At 40.3% G+C, this 27596-nt stretch overlaps 1 protein-coding gene and 1 long non-coding RNA gene across 2 annotated transcripts in view; one reads left to right on the plus strand and one right to left on the minus strand.

The window, feature by feature from the left end:
• Positions 1-27596, plus strand: part of LOC120568709 (probable G-protein coupled receptor 158) — a 67200-nt gene that overhangs the window by 36104 nt on the left and 3500 nt on the right. The window contains exons 6-12 of the mRNA XM_039816387.1: positions 1235-1344; positions 7620-7858; positions 12796-12934; positions 23238-23343; positions 25368-25514; positions 25663-25906; positions 26570-27126. Coding sequence (XP_039672321.1) covers positions 1235-1344; positions 7620-7858; positions 12796-12934; positions 23238-23343; positions 25368-25514; positions 25663-25906; positions 26570-27126 — 1542 coding nt within the window. The remainder of the gene's footprint in view (positions 1-1234; positions 1345-7619; positions 7859-12795; positions 12935-23237; positions 23344-25367; positions 25515-25662; positions 25907-26569; positions 27127-27596) is intronic.
• LOC120568710 lies at positions 12910-25878 on the minus strand. Its single transcript, XR_005640752.1, has 3 exons — positions 25735-25878; positions 25313-25500; positions 12910-13021 (listed from the first exon to the last, which is right to left on the minus strand). It is a non-coding gene; the product is annotated as an uncharacterized LOC120568710 (long non-coding RNA).

Raw genomic sequence — 27596 nt, forward strand, 5'->3', positions numbered from 1 at the left:
CATACAGAAAAGCCTTTTTTTTGGTACCTCAACTTCTGTTTAAAATAAATTCAAATTGAAATCTGTAAGCATACAATATTTGCTCGTGGTAGGGTGCACCTTGCTTGCTCTCTGGCTTTAGTATCTTTAAGTATTTTTTGTCATTTTACAAAAACTGTAGCTGAAGTTTTCCTCCATACTATGTCTTTGGTGTGAGGTCGCCTACCAGTTAAACACGTGATTATGCTGTCCACTCTAAACCGCTGGTTTAGAGTACTTAGCTAAAGCACATCTCAATACTATGACATTTTTACCTTTTGGGAGCCAGTATAAAGATGCTCATCATAAAGTAAATTAAATGTGAATGCATTACAGATTTGTCTCATCAGTCGGCAGTCTGTAAAATTCTGTAAAATTTTAGTTCCTACTTATGTTTTGTGTGGAATTGATACAGAGCACATTTAAACAGCAAAACCAATGTAGGCTGACTCAGGAAAGAGTCATGCTTTAACATCCTGGAGGATTTTTATCCACCAGGTGAGTGAGGAAGGTTTTCTTTGCTTCAGTGGAAATAAGCGCCGAGTCACTACACCGGATCCTCAGCTTCACACGGGTCAGTGGAGATTTGACATGTGGCGTCCCGTTGAGGTACACGCTAATGAAATGAAACACAGCTGTAATAGAAGTGCAACTGGAAGCTCTGATCTTTACAGCAGGGCACGGGAGTATTCAGCCTCTGTCACAGCCTCGTCTTTAGGTGCGAATAAACCTCACACCAAGCAAGAAATAAAAGACTGACATTTTATGAGCCACTGGTGGATTCTCTGTTTTATTTCAAATCACACAGGGACCAAAGATGACAACCTGGGCTGCACATGTGCACACACTGAAACATGTGAACGTCCATGCACTATAAATACAAATTAACAAATAAACACGCTCAGATGCAGTCGCCTGTTAAATACCACCAGTGAGATAAGGACTTTCATATTGAATGTGTTCTGGCAGCTGACATATGCACAACATACAGTTAAAAGATGTTAGCGGGAGCTCTGGAGACGTAGGATAAATCTGCCTCCAGCTCTGCTTCTCACATGCTGGAGACTGATTTTCATTTCTGATTCCTTCTGTGTGAATATGAGAGGAGTGTGACAGGAGTGGAAGTGCAATTCACTGCTTGCAAAAAGAGAATATATATATCTATATAACCTCTGTCTATCAGTGTGAACACTAACACTGCTGTACCACTCTACAGGTGATGATCCTGTACTTCCAACCCAGTGTGTTTCGCTGTGTCCTCCTGAGGTGGGTTCGCCTCCTGGGTTTCGCCGTCATGTACGGCACCGTCATCCTCAAGCTGTACAGGTACTGTCAACTAAAACTGAAAACATTTGAATCAAAAGAGTGGTAATCATGGCATTTGCTATATGTTGTATCCCCTTCCTATGAATTATTCCTATAATAAAGCAAAAACCTTGTCTTCCCACCTCTTCCTTCCTCCTATCTCGTGTCCTGTCTTCCTACTTCTTCTTCTTGTCTCCTCATCTTATCTCATTCTGTCTCTGCTCCTCTCCTCTCCTCTCTTCCTATCCTCATCTCTCATCTCCTTGTCGTCTTACCTCTACATGTCTTCTTTCCTCCTCTCCTGCTCTCCTCTCATTGTTTCTTCTTCTCTCCTTGTCTCCTCACCTCTTCCCCTTGCCTAACTCCTCTCCCTTCTTCCTATTTCCTCTTCTTGTCTCCTCATCTCATTTTGTCTCTGCTCCTCTTCTCTCTTCCTATCTCCTCCCCTTATCTCCTTTTCTGCTAGCCTCTTCTTTTTTCTCCTCTCCCAGTCTACTCTCTTCATATATCATCTCTTCTTCAGAGAAACAATTCTGTGTTTGGATAGATGATGGTTTGGTCCCCTCTTCTCATATTCTCTCCCCTCCCCTCTTCCTATCTCCTTTCCTTTGCTCACCTCCTCTCTTGGTATTATAACTTGCCCCATGAGTTAGACTTCCTTAGTTTCAATAAATTAGCTCCCTCTCAGTCTGCACTCACACACATGCATGCAGTCAATAAGCACATTTAAATTTCACATCAGGTCCGGTCTATCTGCGGCTGCCTGCTTACAGTATTTCTGAATTGCTAAAAACACATTTTTTTAATGTTTCTCTCGCTTTCTCAAACCTTAAACACAAATCACCAAACTTAAGCTACACTGTCAAAACCTTTGACTTGTCTTGCTATATCAAACAATTGCTTCAGAACTATGTTATCTTTACCCAAAACCAAACACTGTTTTCAGATAACACACACATCCAGCTAATGCATAAACACTACACAGCAGTCATTACACATTACAGAGATAAATGCAAAACACTGCACTCAGGGCAGAGCAGGGGAAAAATTATATTTATTATGAAGTACTTGCACAATCCTGTACACATATAAATGTAGTCACAAACAAAATATGCAGCAGATCAATAGCAAGCAATGTCTTGGAATCATTCTGCCTCAGCATCATGCCTCTGGGCATGGTCAGGCCGCAGGACCTCACCAACGTCACAGGCAATCCTGTCCCTTGCTAAACAACAGGGAAAGAATCCTTTAGCATGCCGAATCCAACCTTGAATCGCTTCCACTCCAGTGTTGTCACATGCTGCATCCATTGACTGAATGAGATTTTCCTGTGCATAAGGATTTCTGTCATAGATCTTCCACCTCCATGCAGAAAAAAAATATTCAATGGGATTAAGGAAGGGCGAGTATTTTGGGAGGCACACATTTATAAAACGTGGGTTATTTTCAAACCACTCACGAATGCTAAAAGTTCATTGTCCCAGATTACCACATACATGGGATACTCTTCCTGCTCATCACCTCTTTGTTCACGTCTCAGTAGTACTTCCTGTAGAGCATACAGAAACGTTATAAGATGGGCAGTGTTGTAAGGCCCTACAGTCACATGGCGGTGAATAACCCCGTAGCTGCTGATGGCAACACATATGGTCACGTTGCCACCACGCTGCCCTGGCAACTCTACAATGGCACGTTCACCAATAATGTTGCGGCCTCTCCTTCTCCTCTTGGTGCGATTGAAGCCAGCTTCATCCAAGAAGATGCACTCATGAGGCCTCTCCATGGAATCCAGTTGAAACATTCTCAATAGAAATGAACAAAAATTTATTTTTTAAGTAACGTAAATGACATAGCATTCCAGGCTTCATGCCTCTGTATACATGTGCTGCATTACATTCAACACAGTAAAGATATACAGTAACTCAATAGTGCTGTATAATCTCTGGACATGATTACTTACTTGTACATATTGATATACAGTTTTTTCCAACTGCTTACACACAAAATCTTTTCATGTCACACGATTTTTGAAACCTCTCACTCAAAGTGCAAAACTACACAGCAAATCTCCAAAACCATAAGCTATTTCTCAGCCTTTCACTCAGTTTTCAATTGCATAAAACACTTTTTTCAAAACATTAAACACAATTCTCTACCTAAGACACAAAAATCTAACAAGAAGTGACTTGCTATCCATTTCTAAACACAACCAATCAAAATGCTACACTTATTTACCAGGGCACACACACACACTCCTCACATGTGCAAACACATTATGTCATAACTGAACACTAACCAATCATTGCTTTAGTATAGGCCTATACAGAGGCCAAAGGTCAGATTACCTGTTTGGAACAATGGATGCCAACAATAGACAGAGAGCAAGAGGAGGAGGAGGGAGAGACAGGGGATAACAACGAGGAGGAGGAGGAAGGAAGAAGAGTAAGAAGGAGAGCCATTTCTGATGAGATCAGGGAGAGAAGCCCATCTTGAGTAGCTTTACAGTGGCGTCCATACTGCATGCAACTATCTAATGACTATTTCAGCATTACAAATCAATCAGACTTTGTTGTGCACAAAGTGCATACAATTCTGTCCCCCCCCCGCCCACACACAAGCACGCACAAACACTCACAACACACACACACACACACACACACACACACACACACACACACACACACACACACACACACACACATATTCTTTATTCTAAAAATGATACCTTTGGTTTACATATGTTTATACTTTTTTTTTCTTGTTTCATGCTACTGTATAATAATAATAATAATAATAATAATAAATTGAATTTATATAGCGCTTTTCATGGACTCAAAGTCACTTTACAGGGCAGGGTAGATTATAAAAACATAACAAAACAAAACGAGCAAACAAAACAAGTAGAACAAAACAAGATACAGATGAAAAAGGGAGGGGGGCAGGTGGACTATGGGTAGGCTGAGGTGAAGAGATGGGTCTTGAGGCGGGACTGGAAGATGGTGAGGGACTCAGAGGTGCGGATCTCTTGGGGGAGGGAGTTCCAGAGCCTGGGAGCTGCTCTGGAGAAGGCTCTGTCCCCAAAACAGCGCAGGTTGGACTTTTGGATGGAGAGGAGACCGGCTGAGGTGGATCTGAGGGACCGTGAGGGTTGGTAAGGGGAGAGGAGGTCAGTGAGGTATGAGGGGGCCAGATGGTGGAGGGCTTTATAGGTGAGGACCAGGATTTTGTAGGTGATCCGGTGGGAAATGGGAAGCCAGTGGAGTTGTTTTAGGACTGGAGTGATGTGGTGCCAGGATTTGGAGCAGGTAATGAGGCGGGCGGCTGAGTTCTGGACCAGTTGGAGTCGGTTGATGTTGGTAGAGCTGATGCCGAGGAGAAGTGAGTTGCAGTAGTCCAGTCGGGAGGAGATGAAGGCGTGAACACTGGGCTACTCTTACAGACGTAATGTTTTGCAGACGTAATGTTTTGCCCAATACTTATAATATTTTCTGTTTTACTGTAACATTACATTGTTTTTTACAGTGCACTTTTCAACCACTTTCAGCAGACTACTTTCTCTCTAGAACATTGTAGATATAAGCCTATGAAAGACAAAAGAGCTTTAGATTTAGAACAACAGTGTGTACATGGTATATCCAAAAATGTACTATTATGAAAAAAGTGTTTGCCATTTGATGCAAATGCTTCATTTTGAGATGTGTTTATGGTATTTTGAATGCAATGTTTCATTTTGAAGGAGATGTGAGGCATTTTGCATTTTGTGTGTGCAGTTTTGGGAATTGTGTGTAGAGTTTTGAAAAAAAGAGACATAGTTTTGAAAACGTGTGTAAGCAGTTGGAAAAAACTGTAATAGCTCTTTTACCCTTTCAGAATTTCTCTCAAATGGTACTCTGTAGGATTGTTTGAGACTTATCAGGTTGTATTTCAGGACACGCTCAACTGTGGAGAGACTCACCATTTGGATTTGACATGGTTTTATATCCTGATTACTGATTATGTGCAACACATTACTGATTTGAAACAGTTGTGTTCAATTTTGAGTGCTTGTGTGTTACCGATGACAACAGTGTGTTGCTTGTGTTTCACTTTTGGGGGCTGTGTTGTGCCATTTTGAATTGAAGTGCACCACAATGCTACATGTGTTTTGTGAATGACAATGTGTTTACAGTTTTGCACAAAGAGTGATTCCGATTTGCTAGTTGTGTCTAACCACATGAGAAGTGTTTAAAGTTCTGCAAACTGTGTGATTCAATCAATAAAGTGGTTTGAACACTTGCAACTTTGGTTTTGCAAATGGATTTTAGTGTTTTAGCAATTCAGAAATACTGTAAGTATCTACTCAGGCGTACACTCACTTTCTGCTCTTCAGCTCCGAGCAAGTGTTGCCGAGATGGTAGAAGGGGGTCAAAGCCGGCCACAGCATTCCCTTGGCAAAATTACCAATGAGATTTTTTTCCGAGCTCGCTGGGTGTGAAATGTGCCCCAAGGCCAAACTCTTACAGCCCGGTCCCACTGAATATATCAGATAAGATAGATTTCACAGTCTGGTCGGAAGAAGGCAGATGAGCACAGTGCCGAGACAATAGTAAACAGAGAAGTGACTGTTTGTATGTCTGGATGGTGATATTCATATAACTACGTACATGCTATTTTTGTCTTTATATACATGTAGCTCCCCTTATCCAGCATCAACTGGCTGATGTGTTGCATTTTTAATTCCCTTCACAGAGGCGTATTGTCTTGTGTGAAGATACTGTGAAACTTATAAATAAACTGCCTCTGCATGCATTCAGTCTAATGTGTTAGTTCCAATTGCATGCATTTGTTGACCCATCTCCAACCAGAAAAGTTAAAAACTGACACCCATAAGAATATTCCAAGTTGTTAGATTTGGAATAAACAACAGCATGAATTACAAATTAAAGTGAATGAATTAAAATAACAGTGCCCTTTTCTCCCTGATCCTTTTACAGTTTTTTCCAACTGCTTACACACGTTTTCAAAACTATGTCTCCTTTTTTCAAAACTCTACACACAATTCCCAAAACTGCACACACAAAATGCAAAATGCCTCACATCTCCTTCAAAATGAAACACTGCATTCAAAATACCATAAACACATCTCAAAATGAAGCATTTGCATCAAATGGCAAACACTTTTTTCATAATAGTACATTTTTGGATATACCATGTACACACTGTTGTTCTAAATCTAAAGCTCTTTTGTCTTTCATAGGCTATATCTACAATGTTCTAGAGAGAAAGTAGTCTGCTGAAAGTGGTTGAAAAGTGCACTGTAAAAAACAATGTAATGTTACAGTAAAACAGAAAATATTTATTGGGCAAAACATTACGTCTGTAAGAGTAGCCCAGTGTTGTTTACAGTAGCATGAAACAAGAAAAAAAAAGTATAAACATATGTAAACCAAAGGTATCATTTTTAGAATAAAGTGTGTGTGTGTGTGTGTGTTGTGTTTGTGAGTGTTTGTGCGCGTGCTTGTGTGTGGGGGGGCGGTGTATGCACTTTGTGCACAACAAAGTCTGATTGATTTGTAATGCTGAAATAGTCATTAGATAGTTGCATGCAGTATGGACGCCACTGTAAAGCTACTCAAGATGGGCTTCTCTCTCCCTGATCTCATCAGAAATGCTTGCCTCTCCTCTTCTTCTCCTCCTCCCTCCTCCTCCTCCTCGCTTGTTGTTTTCCCCTGTCTCTTCCTCCTCCACTTCTACTTACTCTCTGTCTATTGTTGGCATCCATTGTTCCAAACAGGTAATCTGACCTTTGGCCTCTGTATAGGCCTATACTAAATCAATGATTGGTTAGTGTTCAGTTATGACATAATGTGTTTGCACATGTGAGGAGTGTGTGTGTGTGCCCTGGTAAATAAGTGTAGCATTTTGATTGGTTGTGTTTAGAAATGGATAGCAAGTCACTTCTTGTTAGATTTTTGTGTCTTAGGTAGAGAATTGTGTTTAATGTTTTGAAAAAAGTGTTTTATGCAATTGAAAACTGAGTGAAAGGCTGAGAAATAGCTTATGGTTTTGGAGATTTGCTGTGTAGTTTTGCACTTTGAGTGAGAGGTTTCAAAAATCGTGTGACATGAAAAGATTTTGTGTGTAAGCAGTTGGAAAAAACTGTAATTCAAGTTTGCATGTTAGTAAGAGCAACAGCCGGGGGTGTGAGTTGTCAATTGCAGCAAGATCATTTCTTACTCACCTACACTGCTCAGTCTCAAGTATTCAGACTTAACTCTTTTCCTCTTCTTCTTCCTCTCTCGCTCTCCTTCTCTCAGGGTGTTAAAGGTGTTCCTGTCCCGCACGGCTCAGAGGACGCCTTACATGACCAGCTGGCGGGTCCTGCGGCTGCTAGTGGTGATCCTGCTGGTGGTGCTGTGGTTCCTGGTGGCATGGACCTCCGCTGTGTGCCAGAACCCTGAGCTGAGTCGGGCTCTGATTGCCGCAGGCCTCACCCCAGAGGGGCTGCAGTTCAGCATGTGTCTGCTGGATCGATGGGACTACATGATGGCTGTCGGTAAGTGTGATTTCTGTATTTCTGTAGTTATATGTACTCGATGTGTAGTGAGGACACAAAACGAGTGAGAAAATTTCAGTCCTTCTTACCACTTAAGTAAAAACATTTTGGTATCTTTTTTCCTCATTTTTGTTCCGACTTTTTTGTGGCTTTCTCAGACATTTGTCACCATTTTGTAAATTTGTTGCTTTTTCCAACATTTTTGTACACTTTTTGTCACATTTTTGTTGACATGAAGCCCTACAAAAGTCATCAAAAGAGTTCCTTAGCCATCATAGAATTTAGCAAATCAAGCAAAACAATGCTAAATTTTTTTTAAAGCAACACTATGTAACTTTTCCCGCTTTGGTCCCCCTACAGATTGTCTCATTGGAACTACAGTTTGCGCTAAAAGTTACATAGTGTTGCTTTAACAACAATCTGTTTCACAGCCTGAATATGAAAACTCTCTGCTTCTGGGGGAATTTCTAAGTCTCACAGTCGGCAAATCTGCCATATTCTGCTTTGAATGTCAGCTAATTGCAGTTTAAAAAACACTTTCCTGTGTTTTTGGTTTGGCGCACAACTAGGCGGGCCAAAATTTATTGTGAATCCAAACTGATATACAGGCCGGATCTAAATGTGCAACGGGCCGGATTTGGCCCATGGGACTTGAGTTTGACACAGTTTGTGCTCTAGGGTGTCTTTGAATGTTTAGGTTGTGCATTCGAAAAAATCTATTTTCCAACGCAGTTTTTCTAAACTTTTGTTTGACTTAAATATATTCTGTACTGTATATACACATTCTTAAAAAAACACTTGAAAGCCTACTTAAATGTATTTTGTGAGTGAGTCTTTTCTTGAAGAGTAACTTAAAAGGCACCCTGGGGAGTTTTTGACAATGTTTTTATCAGTGGGTTTAAAAGTCTTGAAATTCCAATGCCAGCGTGGTAAAAAGGTATACAGAGACTCATGTATACAGGAAGGCAAAGACACTCTCCGACTTCACAGAACTGGGTTTTCAATAGCTGCACCATGTCTGACTCATTTATTTTGGACAGTGCAGTCATCTCCTTTGCTTTATAAAAGCTGGTGGTGCTGACAGCCAATGAATTGCACACAAATAGAGGGGACTGTTTGAAGTCGTTAAGCGAGGCATAAAATGCTCCCAAACATGTCCCCCGCCCGCTTGCCAGAACACATTATTGTGCTGTAATAGGCCCCTTTATTCAGCACTCAGCCCTCAAAGCAACATTTTGAAAAACCTCTGCTCTGAACTCGAGGTTAAATGGATGCAGTTGTGAATTTTGATGATAGTGTCCATTGTTTGATTCAGTTTACCTGAGGGGTTTGCTCACAAAAAGTATAATGGATGGTCCTGTTTATTCAGTTAATAATGGGTTGCCCTGATAAACAAGATGGAGTACCCCTTTCTCAGTGTCTTGGGCTGCCACCAGCATTAAAGCAGAACCCTCCAGAGGGCAGGAGGAGCCGCCGAGTGTCTTATTTATTTTGTACAGCCCACAAGCTTGTCTCTAAGGACTTTCCAGAGGACAAACCTATCTAGTTTTAACTGGACAATAATCAATGACAGAATAAAATGCTGTAATGAATAATGGAACATTATAACATAAAACATATGAACGCAAATCTAAGCACAATAGCAGAGTACTCACCACAAAGGATGTGAATTTGTATCTGTTATATTGCTGCTGCTGCTGCTGCTGCAACTTCACCTTGACTGTCCATACTCTGTTCTGCTCTTTTATCTTTCATCCCAGCCTTTTATAGTATGCTTTGAGTTTCCTTTTCTTTTGATTCACATTTATCCATAGATCATATATACCTAAGCCGCACAAAAATGGAGTGAACCAGAACCTAGGATTGTTTTTTTGGTGACTCCGCCTTTAAGTTACCAGTAGTTACTAGACTTGTAATAGCAGCCCCTTAGGGACTGTACAAATGTATTTGGTAAGCCTTATTTTTGACTTGAAAAACAACCCATTTGCTTTGGACCCTCCACTTGACTTTGAAATAAATTGCAACACTCTCCCCTGATATTTCCACTTAGCCCAAATTTCAAGCTAAAAATAAATGAAATTGTACATTAGCATTACATCAGCAATTTGCTAATTATGGAAAACATAACAAATGGTGTGTTGTGTTTACTGAGCATTCAAGCTGCTTGATATTTGAACTAAGAGCTACTAAATAAACAGTTATCACCATTGTCACTGAATAAGTAAAGAGGGCACGGACAATAATGTTCAAATTCCTTCTAACAATAACGCTATACTTCTATTTTATTTCTTTTTTTAAGCTGACATCATTGTACCAGCCACTAGTTCAATGTGAATTGGAAAATAAAGCCCAGATACAGAGACATGATTGTTGTTCTCTACATATGGTAATATTCAAGATTTTATGGTACATGACAAAATGCATTTTTGGACGTACGCTTTTTGATGTAGAGTAACTTTCCCCCCCTAGTAAATCTTGCAAGAAAATGATATAAAATATAAATATAGGGCAAGAAAAAATGAAAGACCCCAATCTGCCCTTCCAAAACAATCAGACCTTCAGCAAAAAAGAAAAAAATACATAATGCTCCCCCTTTTCTCACCCCATCTCCCAGACTAATAATTTTTGTACAGTCCCTAAAATGACCAGAGTCTATAACACTGTCAAGCTAATAAGCGATTGTATTGGTGAAAAGTTGCAGGTTCTATCCCTCATGTATCCGGTGACTCAGAGGGCCTTGTGTGTGCGTTACAGTAGCTTCCTAATGACAGACTCTTGAAGCAGGAGGCAGTGATGGGCACATCATTGAAGCCAGTCTGACAGCAAGGGGAGACTAATCCTGTTAGGAAAGAGCCAAAGGACAGATCCCTGAGAGAAGCTTGGTCTGCCTCTGAAAACTGATAGACAGGCAGACCCAGAGAGAAAAAGAGAGAGACGGAAGTGGCAGGGAAAGAGGAGAGTGGAGCCTGTGAAGTATGAAGCTTAGAGGGATGTAGGAAACGATGCAGAGAGAGTTTTCCACCAGCTGGGGAGTGGAGGGGGAAACTTGAGCGGAAAAGAAGAAGAAGAGGGAGCTGGTGAAGGGAGGACAGCTAAGGACACTCTGGAGATGCAACAGAGGAGCGTAGCATCTTCAGAGGAAATGACGCTGTGTTTGGGCCGTGACAGCTTCCCACAAACGCAGCACTTTTAATGGAATGAAACACATAGATCACAACAATCCCTCTGTGTGGGTTTTTACATCTGTGTGTGTCAGTGTGTATTTGTGTGTGAATTCAAGACAAGACAGGAAGGTGTCCCCGCTGTTCGCTGTGACAGCCACACTGGTGTGCTGAGGCTACACTGAAGGACAGGAAGCACCCTGCAAAGCTGCTTTGGAGGACTTTAACAATGCATGTCATACTTGTAAAAATTAATCCTAATTGTGTTTTTGCTTGTTTTGTTATAATGCTGACAAGAGGAATGAATGTCTGTCTAGAAATTAATAAATCATCCTATTTTGTCTGCAAATGCGGAGCAAAATGCAGCTGAAGCAAAACAGAGTATTCATGATGTCAACAATAAGCAATTCATTTGAATCCACAATTAATCTACATTAGTTGGAATTGTTCCCTCTTGCAAGCAGCTCTCCATGCATCCTGATTCAGAGGCTAAGTACCAAGTAATTAGTGATGATTTATACACAAGGTCTCTTCATGAATATTAATGGACTGTAATCACTGTAAAGACGTTATGGACTCATACGCCAACACAGTCCTTGGCACAGTTATTGGTGCTCTTAGCTGCCTGCAAACAAAACAACAAGCTCATATAGCTTGCATCAGAGAAACCTCTGACTTGGTGATGCTCATTTGGAATTTTTATATGTAGCATAGAAAATTTGAATTTAATATTGTATTATTATAAAAAAAACATTTGAAAAAAAATGTTTTGCATTTTCTTTTGTACTACACCAGAGACAGCAATATTTATCAAATTGCTTCAATACGTAATTTTATACCCCCAAAATGCAGCAACCCTAAAGGAATCCTTTTGATCGCATTCCAAATAATTAATATTGATTTTTGCAGTTCTTTGAAATTTCCGTTGACGTACAAGACGATAATAAGCTATCTATATACAGCAGAGTTCATATGCTAGCTTTTTAAATTCATCTTCCCTGTAAATTACAGGCGGGCTGTGTGACCTAGGTGAGATTAGACGATAGCAGGAAGGTGTCAACACACTGTTGAGGAAGCAGCTGCCTCACTTGGGGGGACACTGCAAACACGGGGAACTGTTGCTAAATTAGAAACTGCATTATCGCTGTGAACGTTATCAGCTCTGCAAGTATCAAAGCAGAGTCGAGAATCAACTTCTTCATCGTCTTCTTTGTTTCAGACAGTGTGGTGAATAACAATATCGCTGTGTACTGTCGCTGTGACTCTGCATCTACTGTACATGTAGCAGGTTTAACAAACTGAGTCAGAGTGACAGTGCTGCTTTCATTGAACATGCAAATCAAAGAAAGACTATGCTGACTCTCAAAGGAATAGTTCAACATTTAAGAGATATACATTTTGGAAAACTTTTTTCTGAGAGTGAGATGAGAGAAGATCGATACCACTTTAAAGACATGAGAGTGGAATCGATCTTCTTATCTCACCCTCAGAAAAAAAGCAAATTAGTGTGTTTCCCAAAAAGTTCAACTACTGTATTACTTTAAAGCTTTAGAGTTGAGTTTGGTGCTTTGAAAAGAGTTTCCAGCCTCAAGGGAGGCATTTTATACTTAAAAAAGTCAAACTTTCTGGATTTTAGAGTTTTTTTCCCAGCTTAAGAGGTATACAAAAATGTAATTAATTAACTAACTAATTAGAAAAATAAGACAATAAAGACTTTAAATCAGTCCTCTAACCCTCCTTGTAACCTTTTTGTTGTTTGTTTCTTTTGTTTCCAAGCGGAGTTCCTGTTCCTGCTGTGGGGGGTGTACCTCTGCTTCGCAGTCCGCACTGTACCTTCCGCTTTCCACGAGCCACGTTACATGGCTGTGGCCATCTACAATGAGCTCCTCATATCAGCCATCTTCCACATCATCAGGTGGGTGAGCAAAGTAGGGTAGAACAGGTGCGAGTGGGCGTGAACAAAGAGATGTGTGGTCAGAGGTGAATGTCTAAATCACGTCCTCTGAAAAGGAAAAGGGGAAGAACAATTCTCTTATACCTTTCATGAACATGTCTGTGACAGTAAGGAGCAAATAGTGTGAACAATGGCAAGGGGCTTAGACGGCTTTACCTCTTCTTACACCTGTTGTTAATCATAATCACACAGATATTTGCGTGGTAGAGCAGGGCATTAATTTGCAAGTGCTGAACACTTCAGATGAAAGGCAGAGAGTTCACCCACCCCCTTCATCAAGGAAATGAACAGTGTCAGCAGAGCGCTTAGGTAAGCCAGTTGAAAGAGGTGAATATAAAATGTCTTCCCCAGGCAGAGACACAGCAGCCATAGATCTACTGTGACAGAGCCCATAATTCTGTGCCCAGTAACTGTCTTTCTGTCACAGGTGGCAAATGACATAATATACTCCGACAACTTTTATTTAAAATGTCTTTTAATTGGAGTAATTGTCATATATATTTGCTTGAAAATATCTTAAAGAAGCTAAATGTTAACCAAACTTTGAGTGGTAATGGGTCATTAAATTATTTCTTGATTTCCACAGTAATTGTTTTGGAAGAATATATTGTCGTAATACTGCGTTTGAAGCGGCACTAATAAAAAAATTCAAATTATCATATCAAATACTGTAAATGTGTAATGTGAAATGGGTCTCTCTGAGGTGAACTCACAGAGAACTATCACCCACAGCTCTATGGAGCCTTTTACAGCTTTAGTTCATTGTTTTGGTTTTATGACCCAACATTTTTGATTCACTCTCACCGTTCTCATCAGTGTCATCAGCTGCAGCCCGTGGCTGTTTTTACCAACAAAGCTCTGAAAAAAAAACAGTACGCTGACCTGCCCTGCACCTAACAGCAGACTAAGTTTGCGACTAGCAGCTAAAGAGCTGGATATTTAGCTCAGGAGTTGGTGGAGACCAAAACAGAGCTAAAAGGACAAAACATGACTCCAAATAAATGCTAATGTTGCTACATGTCTGCTGGATGTGTATTAAGGAAACTGTTAGTGAACACATTAGCCAAAACAACTTTATAAGAAGATAATATGCCAATGTTGTGTTTTCATCTCGTTTTAGCTGCCCCCAAGTGGCCGAAAATTATTAGAATCATCTGTTAAATTGTCATCTTTTTAAAACTCCTTCTGTGTCATTTTTTTACACAAAACAATGTGACAGTTTAGGCTACAAAGTTTTAGAAGCCTATTGCCTCAAGACTAAGCTAAACGTCTCAATATTTTCTGCTTTTGATGCACTCATTTTAATCACACATTTGAAGACAAACTATGTCGAATGCTTTGCAAGGCAGACTGGAGGCTGGTTTGGTGAATGTGATTTTCTTCCCTTTAGGCAGCCTTTTCATGTTTATGTAGCATAAAAATCAGCTTGCAGAGACTTGAAACTTGATTGAAATGCATAATACAACTTTTCATCCATCTTGCTTTTCCTCTGAGAGAAACTATGAGCAGGGGCTCTTGGATACTTATAAATCACTGGACTATACATTTTTTGTAGACATAGTAGGCTATTGTCATATTTGAACATTTTTCTGCGTGACCGAGGCCTACCAATAGCTCAAGCCTGTCCTAAAGTGACTGTAGCTAAAGCTAATTAGCAGCAAGATGCCACCCTTCTCCATAGAGGACTACTACAAGCTCCTGCAGAAGATTGCAGTTCTGGAAACCAAAATTTACCGGTTAGAAGTAAACCTGGAAGTGAACAGATCATGTGGAAATGACACCACTTTACCAGTGACCCAAAACAATGGACAAAAGCATGCTAACACACGGCTAACTAGCACCAGCAAGACCACAAAGAAACAAGAGGGCTGTGGAACGGATAATAAATCAACAAGTGGCAGTCCTCCCTGGAACTCTTTTGGTGCAAAGCCTAAGAGTAAATCATTTTCCTGGGAAAAGGGAGGACGACTAACGGGCAGAGCACAGCGCCCTGAGATTTGTGATATGACCGGCTGGCCTGCATTACCACCCAGGCAGAGTGCCTCTTCAACCCCTATACTTAGTAGGACACAGCCGTGGACAACTGCAAAAGGGAAAATCAGCAACAAAATGCCTCCCCAACAACTGAGTGTGCAGGTGAAGAACAGATTTGCTCCTCTGCTGCAGGACACTGGACATAACCTGGATTACGTCTCATCGTCACACAGCAGGGTAAGGACTGAGAGCAATTCTAAAAGTAAAAAGCTACAGGGAAAGCTAACGACTGGGCCCCAAACTCTGATTGTGGGTGACTCTGCTGTGAAAGATATAAAAAGCAGTAAAAACACCAAAATACTCTGTTTTCCCAAAGACATGGTGTCTGATTTGGCCCAAAGAATCCAGGATATCATAGCAGCACACCCAACTGTGAAGAACATTATACTGCATATAGGGTCAAATGATGTTGTAAAGCAAGAGTCTGAAGTGCTGAATCGTGACTTTATGAATCTGCTGAACGCAGTCAACTCCCTAAACGCAAAGGTGTTTATCAGTGGCCCTATACCGCCAGTCAGAGGAGGAGCTGAGAGATTCGGCAGACTGTTGGCACTGAACAGATGGCTTTCAAATGCATGTACCAACCATTCTCTGCAGTTCATTGACAATTTTAACATTTTCTGGGGCTGCAGACATCTTTTTAAAGCAGATGGACTATTCCTTAACAAGCCAGGAGTAAAGCTGTTCACCTCTAGCCTACTTTACTTTCTGCGCCACACATCTGCTCCCTTGGCCAAGGGCACGAGACAAGATGAACCAAAACAAGAGGAAGACACAACAACAAAGTGCGGCAGTGAGCCACCACAGCCCCCACCTGAGCAAAGATTTGACCATGGGAGACCAAAGACCGGAGATGAGAAATCTCAACACCCCTTCTCACCCGTGCAACACTCCTCAAGCCCTTGTGACAACCACGACAGCTATGAGGACGTCTTTAAGGATATGTCACTCTCCCCTCTTTCCCCCATCCCCATGTTGGAGTTCACTGACCAGATGAAGCAGCTAGTAAATGCTGGAACCAAGTATACCCCCCTCCTTCTCCCATCGTAAAACGCCAGGCACCTCTGCCCCCTCAAGGACGGCAGCTAACTCCTCCCCAAACTGATAAGGATGCTTGTGTGCAAAATGCAGTAAGCATTAACTGATATGGGCCGGGTCCAGGCTGCATGCATAGTAGCACTCATGACTCTTTCCAAGACAAGCCTGGGCCCTGCGTATTAGGTTCTTCCACAATTTATGTTGTGATAGGTAATAGAAAAAGAATGGCGAATAAGCACGTAACTGCAAACTTTGCAAATTTAGCATCCATTCCTCGTCAGCCACAGTCTGTCCCAAAAACTGAAAACGCACTAACACTAGCCCTACTAAACGTTAGATCTTTGGCAGGAAAATCATTTTTAATCAATGATTTCATTATCAAGAACAATCTTGATTTTATGTTTTTAACTGAAACCTGGTTGGACCATAATAACAGTGCTGCTGTTCTCATTGAGTCAGCCCCCCCTAACTTTAGTTTTATGAGTGAGAATAGAGTGAATAAGAAAGGAGGTGGAGTCGCCATTTTGTTTAATGACTTATTCCAATGTACGCAAATATCTTACGGAAATTTTGCTTCTTTTGAATATGTGGCTCTTCAGCTAAGATCCTCCCCTCAAGCTCTACTTCTAAATATCTACAGGCCACCTAAATACTGTGCATCCTTCTTTGACGATTTTAATGAACTGCTGTCTATAATCTGTATTAACTTTGACCGTGTAATTACAGTGCCTTGCGAAAGTATTCGGCCCCCTTGAACTTTTCGACCTTTTGCCACATTTCAGGCCTCAAACATAAAGATATAAAACTGTAATTTTTTGTGAAGAATCAACAACAAGTGGGACACAATCATGAAGCGGAACGAAATTTATTGGATATTTCAAACCTTTTAAACAAATAAAAAACTGAAATATTGGGCGTGCAAAATTATTCAGCCCCCTTAAGTTAATACTTTGGTAGCGCCACCTTTTGCTGCGATTACAGCTTGTACGTCGCTTGGGGTATGTCTCTATCAGTTTTGCACATCGAGACTGACATTTTTGCCCATTCCTCCTTGCAAAACAGCTCGAGCTCAGTGAGGTTGGATGGAGAGCGTTTGTGAACAGCAGTTTTCAGTTCTTTCCACAGATTCTCGATTGGATTCAGGTCTGGACTTTGACTTGGCCATTCTAACACCTGGATATGTTTATTTGTGAACCATTCCATTGTAGATTTTGCTTTATGTTTTGGATCATTGTCTTGTTGGAAGACAAATCTCCGTCCCAGTCTCAGGTCTTTTGCAGACTCCATCAGGTTTTCTTCCAGAATGGTCCTGTATTTGGCTCCATCCATCTTCCCATCAATTTTAACCATCTTCCCTGTCCCTGCTGAAGAAAAGCAGGCCCAAACCATGATGCTGCCACCACCATGTTTGACAGTGGGGATGGTGTGTTCAGGGTGATGAGCTGTGTTGCTTTTACGCCAAACATAACGTTTTGCATTGTTGCAAAAAAGTTCGATTTTGGTTTCATCTGACCACAGCACCTTCTTCCACATGTTTGGTGTGTCTCCCAGGTGGCTTTTGGCAAACTTTAAACGACACTTTTTATGGATATCTTTAAGAAATGGCTTTCTTCTTGCCACTCTTCCATAAAGGCCAGATTTGTGCAGTATACGACTGATTGTTGTCCTATGGACAGAGTCTCCCACCTCAGCTGTAGATCTCTGCAGTTCATCCAGAGTGATCATGGGCCTCTTGTCTGCATCTCTGATCAGTCTTCTCATTGTATGAGCTGAAAGTTTAGAGGGACGGCCGGGTCTTCGTAGATTTGTAGTGGTCTGATACTCCTTCCATTTCAATATTATCGCTTGCACAGTGCTCCTTGGGATGTTTAAAGCTTGGGAAATCTTTTTGTATCCAATTCCGGCTTTAAACTTCTCCACAACAGTATCTCGGACCTGCCTGGTGTGTTCCTTGTTCTTCATGATGCTCTCTGCGCTTTACACGGACCTCTGAGACTATCACAGAGCAGGTGCATTTATACGGAGACTTGATTACACACAGCTGGATTCTATTTATCATCATTAGTCATTTAGGTCAACATTGGATCATTCAGAGATCCTCACTGAACTTCTGGAGAGAGTTTGCTGCACTGAAAGTAAAGGGGCTGAATAATTTTGCACGCCCACTTTTTCAGTTTTTTATTTGTTAAAAAAGTTTGAAATAGCCAATGAATTTCATTCCACTTCATAATTGGGACCCACTTGTTGTTGATTCTTCACAAAAAATTACAGTTTTATATCTTTATGTTTGAGGCCTAAATGTGGCAAAAGGTCGAAACGTTCAAGGGGGCCGAATACTTTCGGAAGGCACTGTATTGCTGGTGATTTTAACATTCATGTTGACAACCCCCAGGACCGAGGGACCAAAGAACTGTGTTGTGTTTTTGAGAGCTATGGACTGACTCAGCATGTGACACAGCCCACGCACAATAAGGGGCACACTCTGGACTTGATTATCTCCAAGGGTCTGAACATTCCCAAGGTTGTGGTGACTGACGTTGCTCTCTCTGATCATTCCTGTGTTTTCTTTAACAGCACTATCTCTGTGCCCAAAAGTGCTCAAACAAAGTTAATCAGAAAACGGTATATCACTGAAAACACCAGTGAATCATTCATTCAGCTTTTCTCCGCTACACCAACCCTCACTGGGGCCTCAGTCACTGAGCTGGTAGATAATTTCAACTGTAAAATTACGAATGTTATTGATGCTATTGCTCCCACTAAGGTCAAAACTGTCTCTGGTAAGAAAAGATCTCCATGCAGAAATTTTATAGGTGTGACAACAGAAAAAAGAGAGTGTCGAAAAGCTGAACGCAGTTGGCGAAAATCTAATCTCCAGGTCCATTATAACACTTATAAAGAGAGACTCTCGCATTTATAATCTGGAACTAAGAAATGCAAGATGGTCCTTTTTCTCTGACATTATCGCCAGAAACAATAATAAAATTTCGCGCTTTGTTTGCTACTGTTGATAGATTAACAAACCCTCCAGTACCGGTAGCATCTGAACTGTTGTCTACCAAGGCTTGCAACGACTTTGCCTCCTTCTTCACAGACAAAATTCAGAAAATTAGACAAACAGTCAGTGCCTCCATATCAAGTACAGGATATGTGTTGTCACAGTATGCACGCAAAACAAATTCCAACATGACACAATTTCATACGATCAACCTTAAAAACCTGGATGCAACATCTGAAAACCTCCTCCTGTTGCCTTGATATTCTACCAACGGGTGTTTTCAAAAATGTTTCGAAGGGTTTGGCTTCTGATCTTCTACAGATTGTAAACACATCTCTGCTCTCAGGTATCTTTCCACAGGCCCTGAAAACTGCAGTCATCAAGCCACTCCTAAAAAAGAACAATATAGACACGACACTAAAGAGCAACTATAGGCCAATATCAAACCTTCCATTTTTAAGTAAAATCATAGAAAAAGTGGTTTTTCAACAACTCAATCTTTTCTTATTGCTAAACAACAGTTTTGATGCCTTCCAGTCAGGTTTTCGACCACACCACAGCACTGAGACGGCTCTTGTTAAAGTCTTTAATGACATCCACTTAAACACAGATAGTGGCAAAATTTCAGTCTTAGTATTACTTGATCTTAGTGCTGCATTTGATACAGTAGACCATGACATATTGCTTGACCGATTGGAAAACTGGGTTGGTCTTTCTGGCTCAGTACTAAAGTGGTTTGAATCCTATTTAAAGAATAGGGACTACTTTGTGTCTATAGGTAATTATACATCTGAGCATACAAACATGACGTGCGGAGTTCCCCAAGGCTCAGTTCTGGGGCCTCTTCTGTTCAACATCTACATGCTTCCACTGGCTCAGATTATGGAAAACAACAAAATAACTTACCATAGTTATGCAGATGACACACACATTTACATAACCTTATTGCCAGGGAACTATAGCCCAATACAACAATTAAATATGTGCATTGAACAAATTAATGATTGGATGTGCCAGAACTTTCTTAAATTAAATGAAGAAAAAACGGAGGTGGTTGTTTTTGGAGCAAAAGAGGAACGATTGAAAGTCAGCGCTCAGCTTCAAATGACAATGTTAAAAACAACAGACAAAGCCAGAAATCTTGGTGTAGTCATGGACTCAGACCTAAATTTTAACAGCCACATTAACATAATTAAAAAATCAGCATATTATCACCTTAAAAATATATCAAGGGTTAGAGGACTTATGTCTCAGCAAGATCTGGAAAAACTTGTCCATGCTTTTATCTTCAGTAGACTTGACTACTGTAACGGTGTCTTTACAGGTCTCCCTAAAAATCAATCAGACAGCTGCAGCTGATTCAGAACGCTGCTGCTCGAGTCCTCACTAAAACCAGGAAAGTGGATCACATCACTCCAGTACTGAAGTCTTTACACTGGCTTCCAGTGCCTCAAAGAATTGATTTCAAAATACTTTTACTGGTTTATAAATCACTAAACGGTTTAGGGCCAAAATACATTTCTGATCTGCTACTACACTATGACCCACCCAGAACTTCTCAGGTCATCTGGGACAGGTCTACTTGTTGTCCCCAGAGTCAGAACTAAACAGGGGGAAGCAGCGTGCCAGTTTTTATGCTCCACATATCTGGAACAAACTCCCAGAAACCTGCAGGTCCGCTGCAACTCTCAGTTCTTTTAAATCTAAGCTAAAGACCTATCTTTTTGATGTTGCTTTTCTTTAAATAATCTATTTTATTAACTTTAATTTCTTATACTGCACTGTAACTTTTATTCTTATACTGCACTATCAATTTTATTCTTGTTTTAATTTGTTTATTAATGTTTTAAAATTGTTTTAAATTGTTTTCTAACTGCTCTTTAATGTTTTATGTAAAGCACTTTGAATTGCCCTGTTGCTGAAATGTGCTATACAAATAAAGCTGCCTTGCCTTGCCTTACAATACAAGTACATCTCACAATTTGTGGGGTAGTAACACGGTTAAAGGTAGGGACTTGCAAGGTCCAAAGGTAGTTTGGAAAATAAAAAACTTGTCTTTGGGGTTTGGAAAAATGCATTACTACCCCACTTGTGAATGATTGAATCATCATTTAACCTGCAAAATCCGATTTGACTTGGTGAATTCTGGCTGACTTATAACTATGCCTGCCTTTGTGCCTCTTAGGAGCTTATTTACAGACAAGCTGTTTTCTATGTGTCTGAAAATGGGTTTTGACTATCTAAGTTGAAAAAACAGAACTGTTCAAAGAACGGTGGAGTAGTAATAGGCTACATTCAAAGAAGCAAAGAATACTTTGTCAGTCCTAGTTTTTTATTGCGCGCCTGCAGGAGCCTGGGGCAAAAAATTCCATTTGTCACTTTTTTTTTCTCGATAAAACTGTAGGGGATTGAATATTCTTTCATTTAGGCAGTGGCCTATTGTGCTCAGTTGAACAAAAAGGAAAAGATCACATACTTTTAATCTGTTGAGAAACTGAAAAGTCCAATGGGTACACCTTCATCATTGGTGTAAAGCTGTTATAAATCAAGTTGTTCTCGCTTGCTGGGAAATAAAACAAACAAACGTGCTGCTGTGACCCAGAGATAAGGCTGTAGGAAGTGTGTGTGTGTGTGTGTGTGTGTGTGTGTGTGTGTGTGTGTGTGTGTGTGTGTTTTTTTTTTTTGGGGGTAGGGTTGATAAACACACACACACACACACAATGCGTTTGGATATCTAATGTGAATTATGATGATTGTTGGGAGTAAGTCCCCTTGGTCGATTTCTGACAAACAACAAGAAAACCACACAACCACAAACACACACACACACGTTGGCATAGAGGAATCTTTTCACAGACTTTGGACAACATAAACAATACTCAGCTTGATAATGCCTATTCATTCCATTAATTTATCTGTCATAGTGTCTGGATTTAATTGGTTGTGGAAAATTGTTGCCAAAATGCAGCCTCTTGTTAGAGCCCATTTAGGCTTTTGTGTACTTTTCACATTCTCCAGCGATACTGTAATTGGAGCAATAAGCTGTGCTGGTGCTTGTGAATACTATACAAACTATTATTCAATACTGCTACAATAATGGGAATGATGACATAAAGTGTTTAAAGGTCCCATGACATGGTGCTCTTTGGATGATTTTATATAGACCTTAGTGGTCCCCTAATACTGTATCTGAAGTCTCTTTCCCGAAATTCAGCCTTGGTGCAGAATTACAGCCACTAGAGCCAGTCACACAATTAACTTTCCTTAGGATGTGCCATTTCTGTGTCTGTAGCTATTGCCACTTTGCAAGCCATGATGTCTCTCTCTCATGGGTGGGCCAAATTCTCTGGGGGGGCAAAGCAGAGAAAGGGGAGGTAACCTTGCTCCTTATGACCTCATAAGGAGCTAGTTTCCAGGCAGAGCAGGATACCCAGGGCTCGGTTTATACCTATCGCCATTTCTAGCCACTGGGGGACCATAGGCAGGCTGGGGGAACGCATATTAATGTTAAAAAAACTCATAAAGTGAAATTTTCATGCCATGGGACCTTTAAAATAAACGACCATCTATTGAAGTTGCTGCTGTGAGTTTTGACTTTGATTCCGCATGTCTGAGTCAGTGAAGGGCAGCAAGGATGTACAAAATCACATAACTCTACTTTCTACATAATGTCTGCATTTTTAGGCAATTATCTAGGATACCATTTGAAGTACAATCAAGGCTAGCTTTGTTAGGTTACTATCATGGTTGCTATCCATATAATGCCTATGCATTGTAGACTAGACAGAAGACAAGAGCAGGTGTTGTGGACTTAGGGATACAATTGACATGCTACCAACTCAGATAGTATCATTTCATATGTTGAGACCAGCTGTGGATCATGGCAAAGATCCTTAACCCGTCTCTGATCACGGTTAATCTATGGGAAAATGTTACAGCCTCTGTTGCACATAAAACAGTGTATATCAACTGTCTGCTGTGTGTCTACATTGTAGATTATAGTGGCTTTGCTTTAGGAAGTCTTCACTAAGTCAAGAATGGCTGCACTACACTCAAAACCAAGAATAAATCGTTCATAACATTTACAGATAGCCTCTCAAGAGGAGGCAACTGGTGTGTTCTCTCACAGACAAGTGCTCTGTTCAAAGTTCTGGTGAATGAACAAAATTTCTTCTGTTCATGTTTTTTCTGCAGGTTCTCTCTCATGCCAGGGCTGCACCCTGACTGGATGCTCATGTTGTTCTGTGCTCACACTCATCTGACTGTGACTGTGACTCTGGGCCTGCTGCTCCTCCCAAAGGTAACACTCCATCAACCATGTCGGTTACTAGTTTACTACTGGGCTGTCAGTCAGTGGTTGAAAGATTTAGTCAAAAATGTTTTCTGAAGGTACTTGTACTTTACTACTATACTATATCTATTTTATATTACTTTATACTTCAATGCCTTCACATTTCAGAGGGTGAGATTGTACTTTTTAGGTCACTATATTTATTTGACAGATACATTTACTATATATATATATATATATATATATATATATATATATATATATATATATATATATATATATATATATATATATATATATATATATATATATATATATATATATATATATATATATATATATATATATATATATATATATTTTTTTTTTAAGTTTATCAAATACACCTTGTTAAATGGGAATTTTGGTATTCAACCTGGACCCTATTTTTTGCTCTGTGAGCAAACAAGACTGTCCATGGGCTTCAATGTGCACACAGGGAACATAGAGCCCCATCAGTACAACTGAGTGAAATAATAGTTCATAATAGTAAACACGGAAATAAATATATTGACCACAATTTAGATTTTAGTTTGCTCAAATTAAATTACTATTTGCATGATCGTTTCTCTACAAAATATAATTTATGTGCTTGCAAAATGTATTTTTTTCTCTGCACAAAACATGTCATTGCTTGCTCAGAATAGTTCCACCAAGTTCAGGTATTTACACTGCTTGATTGGGAAACTAATCTGTAGAGGAGAAGCAGCTCCAATTTGATCAGTGATCTTTCTTATAAGTTTTTTTAAAATCCTGCAAATGTAATGGAGGTTACACTGAGTACGGAGATATTTCCATAATGGCTTGGATACTGCTGTACTGCAGCTTGTGTGTACAACAGTCCCTTAATCATCTTAAGTTCCATTTGATATTTGCTATCCCGAACACACAGACACAGATGCACATAGGCACATGTGCTACCATTACCTTAAACTCATTCAAACTGTGTTAGTGGTTACTTTAATTTAGCTTAGCACTCTCGTGGGTGTCTTTATGTGCAATCTCTCAAGTCTGATGGAAAACATTTAATTCTCCTGCTGTGTAACAAATGCAGTACACCATCAGCGCTCTCTGTTCTTTCATTCTTTCTTAATTAGGCACCTCAGAAGTGCAAGTCGGTTGAGTACACTGGAATAATTAAGCACAATGGGAGGATGTTAATCTCACAGAGCGTCTGTTGCTGAATCTGGACTAAATGTTTGTTTCTCTGTGTTCCCAGATTTGTTATTTAAGCAAAGATGAATAATTTGGCCATGAAAAGTCAAAATCAAACAGATCATTACAGATCATTTTCTCTTCTCAATTTAATGTGTTATTGTAATATTGCAACCTCATCTCACCCTTTGTTCCTCTACTTAGGAATCCAAGTGCGTGAACTGAGCTGCATACATTCGAATTTGTTATACACAATTTGCATATAGTTGCATTGGATTAAATAATTTTAAAAAATAACTGCAAGAAACATATTAAGTAAACAGATATTATAATACATAAACATATTTTAATGTATTTGCCCCTTTAACTGTAATTTCAAAAGCTTTAAAGAAAAAATTAAACCTGTCGATATTGCTGTCAACAGGAGATCGACTTAAATTTAGAAATCATGTAATTGGAGTTAAACATGTTTTTAATTATTGAATACAGAAATCAATACTATATTAAGTCAGTAATATAGAAAAAAAATCTCCTAAATAGTGTGCATTTTTCCACATTCTGACATTTTTTAAAGTTTAACTAACCTATCGCAGTAACTTTTTGAGAGAGATCTTAATGAGTATTTTGCTGCAGGAAAATGTTTTTCACCTCTAGTCCACCTCCAATGCTCCCTTTATCCAAGATGTTTATTCTGCCATACAATAAATCTAATCAGAGGCGCCCTATAGGCCACAGTAATAGGGTGTGACAAACTACATTTTCCAATTTTGCATCTTTTTCTCACCCTTCCAGCAGGCTCAGTGATGCCATTCTTTAATCTTGCTCTCCATCTGTCTTAGTTCCTGTCCAAAGGGACTCAGGCCAGGGATGATATTGCCACCGAGGCCTATGAGGAGGAGCTGGACATGGGAAGGTCTGGCTCTTACCTCAACAACAGCATTACCTCGGCCTGGAGTGAGCACAGCTTGGACCCTGAGGATATACGGGTAAAGTAGCATTTTCAGAATCAAGGCAAGATGATTCTAAATGTGTGTTATTTATACCAAGAAAGTTAATCGAGAAAATATGAATCAAACACTGGCAAAGTAATTATTCGAAAGCTGCCCAACATTTACAGTCTAATTCCTTTTTTAGGATGAGTTGAAGAAGCTGTATGCCCAGCTGGAAGTCTACAAATGTAAGAAGATGCTCGCTAACAACCCTCACCTCCAAAAGAAGCGCAACTCCAAGAAAGGTCTGGGTCGCTCCCTGATAAAACGGATAACAGAGATCCCAGAGACGATGCACTTACACCGGCAGTGCAGTCGTGAGGACGGCAGCGAACACGGCAGCAACCGCAGCACCTTGAGGAGAAACCCATTTGAACCGAGTCACCACGGTAGGATCCTGGCTCCTCCTGTTTAATGTGGACCCTGAAACTGAAGCAGCTGAAGGGAATTCAGCCATCATTGATTTTATAATTTACACCTGTGCCTACTTACTGTGACACGTCAAAATATCTTCTGTGTAAAAGGTCTATTAGCATTGTAACCACAAACAGAACAGGAAGAACGGAAAACACAGCGTGCTGCCTCGTAATATCTTACGTCAGCTCCACATGGAGAATGAAATGGAAACTGGCAGTGACCCAGTGTGCCATCATACAACAACAAGCAAAAAACTGTCTACAGCCATGCTAGCAGCTCTCTGAGGCCGTACTCGGGCACAACTGTGCTATGCTGTGCTTAAAATGATAATGCTAACTTTCTGATGTTGACCTGCTAACACTTGCTAACTAGCACTTAACACAAAGTACAGCTGTGGATGGGAATGGTTTTGCAGGTAAAATTCTGACATGTCTGTACAAAATTTCAAGGCAATCCATCCAATAATATTTCCATTTGGACCAAAGTGGCAAAATGACCAAAAGGCTAACATTGCCATCCCTAGAGCCACACTGCCAACTTAAATAAACTTTTAAAGTATAGGCCTATGTCATTTCAAAATTCGTGGAAATAAGTCATATCAGTAAATGTATCCTTATGTTTTAATCTTCCCTCAGCCAAACCTCGGGATGACTCCCTGAAAAATAAAGTCATAGGCTTGAAGAAGTCACTCAGCTATGACCACGTATGTGACCAGAATGAGGAAACTGGAAGCCAAACTGGCTCGACTGCAGGAGACAAAACGACTCCTGTCGGAGGTGGTGGGGAAGGATCTCTTCTGGGTTCCCTGATTGGTCGGAAGAATACTAAGAAGCAGCTGGAACCAGCTGCGACCCCACCGAGACTGGAACCAGCTGAGTCCACAGAGTCTGTTCCACTGTTCTGGAAATCAGCCAGCGCTCACAACTTAACGCACGAGAAGAAACCTGTCCACCTGCGGACCTCCATCATGCAGAAGTCGCTGAGTGTGATTGCAAGTGCCAAGGAAAAGATGCCAGGGCTTACCAACAAGACGCAAAGCGTGGAGGACGCCAGTAAGAAGGGTCTGAAGGGACAGGATGAGAGGATGCTGTCTGAAGTGGATGAGACCCCTGAGCATTACCCCAAGATGATCATCAGCCAGTCAGTGGAGTACTCCAAGACACCCATGAAGATGGGCATCATGAAACAACAGGTACTTTTTACATATTTACATTCCAAATCCAAATTGGTTGATGCATTAATGTGTTATTTAGTTGTAGTGCGGAAATGTTTAGTATAGTAGTCAATTAGTCCATCAACGGAAAATGTCATCTCAAATGATGGAGAGTGTCATACACAGAGTAGAACATCTTATTAGTGCGGAGGAGGATGGAGAGGTTAAGGTGGGGCTTGTTTGTTGTATTTGTTTCTCTCGCCAACTAAGACAAGGAGTAGATAATGAGACAACTGGCCAGACATAAGACCAGGTTTAGACCAAGCTGAAAACACAGCATTTACAAATTATCACTTTTTGAGTTGATTTGGCGAAGGCATTTTTGTTAGTAAATAGATCTTTATTTGCAGAATTCATTGGGTTAAGTCCAATATTCACTCTCCTTTTTAGCTCTGTTTTGGTCTCCACAAACACCTGCAGGAAATATTATAGTATGTAGTTAATCTACA

This window comes from Perca fluviatilis, chromosome 11 (assembly GCF_010015445.1).
Source record: "Perca fluviatilis chromosome 11, GENO_Pfluv_1.0, whole genome shotgun sequence".
NCBI lineage: Eukaryota > Metazoa > Chordata > Actinopteri > Perciformes > Percidae > Perca > Perca fluviatilis.